General features: G+C 37.9%; 1 protein-coding gene across 2 annotated transcripts; it reads left to right on the top strand.

The window, feature by feature from the left end:
• The first annotated feature begins 596 nt into the window (after window positions 1-596).
• Window positions 597-7280, top strand: LOC140379552 (dystrophin-like). 2 transcript variants are annotated; one of them, XM_072464226.1, is made up of 5 exons: window positions 597-905; window positions 1994-2108; window positions 2191-2277; window positions 4011-4036; window positions 5414-7280. In XM_072464226.1, exons 1-4 carry the CDS (start codon window positions 612-614, stop codon window positions 4031-4033), a joined length of 519 nt encoding a protein of 172 aa, XP_072320327.1. In that variant the 5' UTR covers window positions 597-611; the 3' UTR covers window positions 4034-4036; window positions 5414-7280. The 2 variants fall into 2 exon arrangements, with proteins under 2 accessions (XP_072320327.1, XP_072320326.1); XM_072464225.1 differs by lacking the exon at window positions 4011-4036.
• Window positions 7281-7756: the final 476 nt, after the last annotated feature.

Below are 7756 nucleotides of genomic sequence, written 5' to 3'. Positions count from 1 at the left end.
CATGTGTTAGGCTAAATTGGCAACTCTAAATTGGGTGTGGGTCTAAACTTTGGGTCTAAAGTGTGTCTATGTCTATGAGTTGGCCACTGTCCAGGGTGTGCCCCGCCTAAGGCTCAAAGTCACTGGGATAGACTCCAGTCACCCGCGACCCCGACGGGAACAAGCGGTAGAACATGAATGAATGAAAAATAAGTGTTGCACACAGTAAATAATTATTGCTCAAGATTTGCTTAATCATTTTTGATGGGTTTTGTGTCAGATCTAAATGATACGTAAATGATAACTGAAAACTTGATAATAATCAAACACACGGATCCATTTAGGACCAAAATGGAAACTGTTTTACTTAACATTACTGATTTTTGTGAAAAAAAGGTTTTCTCTGGAGGAGATTGCCTGTTATTTCCTGGACTAGATTTTATAAAATGATTTTTGACGGTTCTGCTGTTTCTCTAATAGCTTGAAAAGAGAAGCTGCACTTCTGGTTCAGTTGCCAATATAAAGCAATCACATTTTTGTGAGGGACCAAATGTTATCCAGATTTTCATTTTCTCTGATAAATAACAAATCTGTCCTCATGATGTAATTGAGAAATTCAGTGTTCACTCAAAATGTGGCTGCATTTTCCTCCTAAATCTCCTTCTCTTTTCTTCTACCGCAGAAAGCTACAGGCTGAGTACGACCGTCTGAAGAAGGCCCATGACCGGAAGGGCTTGTCTCCGCTGCCGTCGCCCCCGGAGATGCTGCCCGTGTCCCCACAGAGCGCACGGGACGCAGAGCTCATTGCTGAGGCCAAGCTCCTACGGCAGCACAAAGGCCGACTAGAGGCGCGCATGCAGATCCTCGAGGACCACAACAAACAGCTGGAGTCCCAACTGCACCGCCTCCGACAGCTACTGGAACAGGTACAGAGCAAGGCACCAGTTTGGTACTTAAGAGAATAAAGGAGTCGAAGAAGCTGCTTGTAATTGGGTTACAGTGTAATGAGAGGGAAATGAGCTACAAAGAGTTGAAAAATGTAGTTTTCCGCATTTTGAACCAACTGACTAAAACTTAGCCTCACATTTTATTACACAGAATAAATGTAATAATAATAACAATGTGTTGATAATAATTGTGATAATCAAAATATTATGTTTTTTCAATGTCTGTAATAACCATGGATATTTTGGTACATCTTGTATTTAATCTACTTATAAACTACTCTCTAAACATAGTTTGAAGGGCACGATGGCCTTTGTGACCTTTGTTAATAAGACCAAATTAGCAGAAAGTACCGTAGTTGAAATATTCCTACGTGAGATTTATTTTTGTGCACAAATGTATCACTTTCCGCACGGGTGACTTGCACTTATCTCAGACTGTCGTTTCCAAAGTCATCCCAAATGAGAATGTGACACCTTTTCTCAACCTTCAGTGTCATGATGCAACTACAGGGGATTGGCAGCGCGTGAGGGACACACTGCCATCTGCTGGAAAGAAAAATATAACATGTCCTTCAAACAGTGCAGAGATTTAGTTCAATTTCAAGACTTCCTTCCTCTTTGGTTAAGACCAGCTGCAATATCCAAACTATATGTTAAGAAAATGTAATATGTAAATGTAAAAATGTTATTATTTTAAACCCCTTTTTATTCCTCTGAAAAACATTTCTTTTTTGATTCCAAAAATGGACTGCTAAAGAAATTCTTAGGCTTCTACACCACATTGTTAGCAGTTTATGCTTTTTGATGGCCTAATTGTAACCATTTGAATTGGAATTCAGATTCATCGCTCTCAAAAACCTGCCGCGATGCCTTTTTCTTCTGCAATCAGCTGTCGACGCCACCAGCATATATAAGTAGTCTAGATGGAGTAGATTAAAAGTTTCCTCGGCCATTACAATGCAAAGCTTCCCTTTAATTTTCTTGCCGGCGGTAATGGCCTTCTGAAGGAGAGTTAACTTCCCTTTGACTCACCTGATTAACTCGAGATGGTTTTATTTATTTGTTAGACGGACTCCAAGGTGAACGGCACTGCTCTCTCCTCTCCCTCCACCTCGTCACAACGCTCCGACTCCTCCCTCCCCGTGCTCCGAGTGGCCGCCAGTCAAACTATGGACACAATGGGTAAGAAAGAGTCATAAAAACGGCTGGCGGTTGAACATAAGGGGACAAGTTGCTAATAAATATAAATAAATTGTTCTTGAAGGCGATGACGAGCTTTCCAGTCCATCTCAAGACGCAGGGTTGGAGGAGGTGATGGAGCAGCTCAACCACTCTTTCCCTCATAGTCAAGGTAACGCGTTGAATTTGTTTGAATTAATGACCCTTTTACCCCAAGTAGTAATAGAACTATTTAGAACTTCATTTATTGGAGTTGGGGCTTCAATACAAGAAGTCATTGGCATAGAAATAATTAATAGAAATTACTTTGATTTATGATTCTCAAAGTAGATAAATTTTCACATATTGTTGTTTGAAAAGAACCTTCTAAATCTGGTGATGGATTAAATAAAGGTAAATTTCCTCTCTATTTTTTTCAATAGACAATTAATATAATGGAGTAAAATAAAACTCTTAAGTATTATGTATTGGAGAGAGGTGTTAGAAATTCAGATTTTAAGATCTCTCAAGTTTGCATTAACAATTATCCTTCTGTCGGGGGAAAGCGCAAAAGAGAAATTTAAAACGCGATTTAATATTATGAAAACTTCAATTTTCCATAAAATCCTCTCCATGGTAAATGTTCAGATTTTTATGTCACCATAAAATGATGTTATTCCTTGAAGATTTGGATGTTTTAACCATCCTCAAAAACTCCCCTCCAGCATTAAACTTTAAGAGCTAATTAAAAGTGTAAGTTGTTTAATTACCAAACATTATCATCTAGTGGAGGAAAGTATCATCAAAAATTCATGTCAGAATTTCGCCGGAAGATTGGAGGAGTCACTGGTGGCAAATCGAAAACGCTTTGAAAACAGTTTAGTCTCAGGTGCACGATAGAGAAAGATACAGCCACAGGGTTGTTAAGCACGTTTTACAGGAACAGACAAGAAAATACTTCATAAAACAACTATTGGGTTTTGTGGTAAAATAAAACTTGTATTGGAACGTTAATGGGCGATGTTTATGGTGGAAAAGACCATAAATCCATGAACTTAAATGTTGCTATCTTGTGTAAAAGCACATTTATTAGGAATTGTAATGTGGTGTAGTTTTCTGCTCCAAGTGAGGAGGCTGTGGGTTCTATTCCTATACGTCATAGTTAGTGTTGGGAGAACCGTAACGCTGATAGATATTACCATATGTTACATCAACTTGAAGCATCATTAGTTTACTCATAGTTGTATATTGATTCCTATATGTTTTTGAGTAATCCTGTATTGTCCTGCAACTGAAGCTCGAGTGCACAGAAGATTCCTGTTTTCACCTACCCCCTATCTCTGCCTAGTTGTAATTATTTTAAAAATGACGACTCCAACTCATGTGTTCTAAAATGTCACATTGCCACAAAATTTCAAAAAAACATATAAATGACAATCTGCTGCTTGAACCGTCCCCATGAAGAGGAGGGGCTTATCAGTTCTGCAGTTTTCATTGGACCTGTTTCTATTTTATATGCGTATTGCAAGAATGAACAAAATGTAAAATGATTATCAACTTATGTTCATATAGTTCTTACTGTTCTATACCAAGTACCTGAAATAAACAATTAGACAGTTTTCTTACTGTGAGCGGGGTTGCATCTCCAAAGGTCTGACCTGTAAACTTGACAGCGTCACCTTCTTGTCGCTATGGAAATGGACAAACATTTAATGCCATACCTTCCTGGCAAAGTAATAGCTTCTCCTTGTAAACAAACAAGTGGCAGACTGTCCTCAGTAAGAATGTACATTTTGCACATGTCCTTTTTGTTCCCTTCTTATATTTTTGTTTTACTGTCTCTTCACTCACTCTCTCTCCTGTCCTCCTGTTAATGATGTTTTGTCTTTTTCCTCTCTGTTTCCTGTCCTCTTTCTCCTGAACCAGGAGGGAGAAGGGGGCACCCATGAGCGGTAAGTGTCTCTGAACGTCCTTGTATTCCATCCCTTCTGCTCAATCTAGTTTCTATTGCAACTCTGATCCATCTCCACCAAAACAATGAGTCATCCTTCAGTCCAAATGATATTAAACCACTTTTCTCATTTAGTTTGTTGCTCTATATTTCATGTTTTTTTTTCTATTTTTGTATGTAATTTAAATATTTACTACCGTGTTTTATTTTTAAAAGAAAAACATCATACAAAATAAAACTTTTTGGTCACGTAAATCTCTCTAAATAACTTGATTCATGGACAGACCAGTCACCTTGAAACAAATCCAAAAATCCAGATGCAAATTAAATTCATTTGAGTTACTCCAAACTACTGAAACCATTTTAATATTCTAAACTGATTTTGTAGTGAGTGTACACTGATGCTTTGGAAGTTCAGCCTATCTCTTCCAGTCTTTAATTTCCTCTCGCTAGGAAGCATTGTTTGACTTGTGTAGTTTGTGATGCGTGGCTGTCTACATGTCGCACTTGAGTACACAGTGTTTGGTACAGGCGCAGTCAACAGCTCAGGGGTAAAACAATGAAACATCTGCAGACTCTAAAGTGACTGTGGATTTGAACTGCGTGTGAGCGCCGCACTGTTTATTTAAAAAGAGCCTTGGATTAACAGAGACCTCGTAGGAGCAAAGATGTTAGTTGTACAAGTAACATCAGAGAATTAGCCCTCAATGATACAGGACAATCTGTGATACTACATTAGTGTGTAAAGATGCCAGCCCTTGTTTTTACAGGTCTTGTTTTAAAGAACACAAATTTAAAGTGCCATTTAAAAAAACTGCACAGGCACGCACACACCAACACCTCTCTATGAATGATACCAACTTGACCAGGGATTAGACGGGGACTAAAACAGGACTAAACCGGTATTTAAACTGGACCAAACCAAGTCTGTACCACATTATTATAAACAGACTCCATCTTGTTTGTTGTGTGATTTGTTTGCTAAACAGATTTTATTGTCTGAAGCTTCTCTAATGAATTGTCCCTGTAGGGATAAATAAAGTTGTAAAAAAAATAAGTGTGACACAGCCTTTTCAGACCATTGTGTTGTTGTTAACCAGAGCATTTTATGTTCTAACATACTGTGGTTTTAAAAAACAGTTTGTGTACATTCATTCATTATTAAAATGAATTGGATTTGCGAAATCACCAGAATGTAAAGCTTGGAGTTTTCTTGTGTCCTGTCTAAAACAGGGACATTTTGACCTATAACGTAATCTTTCTATTAATTCAAATAACCCAGCCAACATGCGTATCCATCTTAAATATAACATTCATAAATGCATGTACAAGTTGTTTATTTCCGTGCTTTATCCTTCTGACTCTTCTCTGCCCGCAGGCCCCTCCATCGGCAGTTTGTTCCACATGGCGGACGACCTGGGCCGCGCCATGGAGTCGCTGGTCACCGTGATGACTGACGAGCAGAGCGCCGAATCGCACGAGGCCCTGCGCTTCTGACCCCGCCCCCTCATCCTGCCAAGGCCCGCCCCCCTCATCCTCCGAGCACCGGCATCTTCTCTTCTTCCTCCCTATCTGACCAACCTACCTTACCTGCCGCATGCTTTTCTAGTCAAAACAACTGGATCGGAACTCAACAGTTTACAAAGAGAATATATATAACGTCTATTTTTGTGAAGGATTGCGATGTCGCTAAAAAAACAAAAACAGGAAAAAAGAAAAAAATGAAAAACGACAACAGTATAACTTGTAGATTTGAGTAGTTTCTTAAAAAAATACGTCCTGAAAAAACTGTTTTATTCTTAACAGAGGCTGATTTTTAAACTTCTATGCAATTGTATAAAACAAGGGGTATATTGGGGTTGGGACGCAATGACAAGATACAAGTGTGTGTGTTGATGTGATCGTATCTATTGCCATTTATTTGTAAACGGGGGTAAAGCGCTAAAAGCAATTGACATATTTGTATGGGGAAAAAATATGATTGTAATCATAAGGGTGCTTTCTATGAGGTCTTTCTATTACACTTCTGGCATCCTGGGTCTTTGCAGTAAGATTTTGAAGTGTGGATGTGTGCGATGTGTGATGGTGCCTATTTGACATTACATACTGTAACATTATTTAGCTTTGATTTTTATGGGTTATAAAACTCAAACTTATATAATTTATCCATACATACAACTATTTTCCTTATTTTATTTGGAGTACTGTAAGTAAAAACACTGTACTAAGCCTGGGACAGAATGGCTGGTTAGTTATGGGTTTTTAATTTTAACAACAGATGTCGAGCCTACATTAAACATTGTATTAGTAGTAGCTTTATACATTGGCAATCTTATTGCAGTGTAATGTCTGAGAAATTCTTCGCCCATCGAAGAGCCTGTTACTGCTTTTCCAACAATAAAAGCTGCAGACTTGTCAAGGCTAAGATGACTCATCGCACAAACAGTATATGGTGTTGAATGTTAATAACTGATAAATATAATTCTGTTGATTTATATGTAATCACAGCTTCGTGTTAAAATTCTAGTTAGTTTTGGTCAGATTTTTTTTGGTCGCCTTGTCCATTCTGTTTCAGGCTACAGTTCAAAATCAAAATTGCACTGGTAGATTGTAAAAAAAAAATCCTGTTACAAATCTTAAGAGAATGTGCTAATAATGATGTTTTGTTTTACAAAGCTGCTAGTTTAGGTTTTGTTTGCTTCCTATTGAACAGGTTAGGATGATGCAAGGTCTACCTCGTGCAAATTGTCAACGTCCATTTCGGATTTGTCAAAACTCCACCCAAGTCCACCCAAATGCATCATGGGTAGTCTGATGTCCCAATTACATTACCATATATGATCAAATCTGAATTTTCAAACTCTAAAATATAGTGCACTGCTGTCTTTTTTTCTTTTTTTTTTGTTGAGGATGCATTCACTCTAGTTACTTTTCTGTATTTTTCTCTGGCATTATTTTAGTATGTGTGGCTAAAATAAGTTTATATTTAACGTCTAACCACTCAGAGAATCTCGAGTGTAGGAGGTGTGTGTTTATATTTTGGCAGCATGATCCAAAATGTAATAATTTTAAACCAGACACTGGATTTAAGTTATTCTAGGTTTTGTTTTTTATTATTCTCATCATTCATGTCTGAAATAACACGTCAATACGCCACAACATATCAGATTCCACCAAATATATGCCTTACTACTGTATTATTAAAATGCTTTACTGTATATCAATAAAGCACGCAGTTATGTTCATCGGAATGGCTTCTATTCATTTTTGTGGTCTCATCATTTTTAAATGACCTTCATGAAAAGGAAAACAAACTCATTTGCTCGGGTATTATAAGAAATTTAATATATATATACGTCTCCCCAACTATTTTCTGAATACATTGGGGTGGTAAGATTATTATGATTAACACATTAAATGACAATTCAGTTCAATTCATTTGTCCAGGAAAAAAAAAACAAGACGTTTCGACTTCCAAGAGTCTTTCTCAATCTGCGGATCTAGTCTGAGAACTCCGGTATGAATCCTACTCTGAGTAATCCCTACCCACTGGGCAGAACCTCCTCAGAGGTTAGGTGAGACTAGCCACTACACAAGAGGCCTAAACATTCAGGATTACAGAGTGCCGTGCATTGTAATCTTCAAGCCACAACCAACTCTTTTGAAGTCACGAGGTGAAGATTCTAAGCAGGGAGACGAGATTGTCTACTAGCACTGGTAT

Source organism: Eucyclogobius newberryi, unplaced genomic scaffold (assembly GCF_026437365.1).
Source record: "Eucyclogobius newberryi isolate DKJ021-1_F unplaced genomic scaffold, fEucNew1.0.hap1 SCAF_415, whole genome shotgun sequence".
NCBI classification, from domain to species: domain Eukaryota; kingdom Metazoa; phylum Chordata; class Actinopteri; order Gobiiformes; family Gobiidae; genus Eucyclogobius; species Eucyclogobius newberryi.
This window is presented reverse-complemented; position numbering and strand designations above follow the sequence as displayed.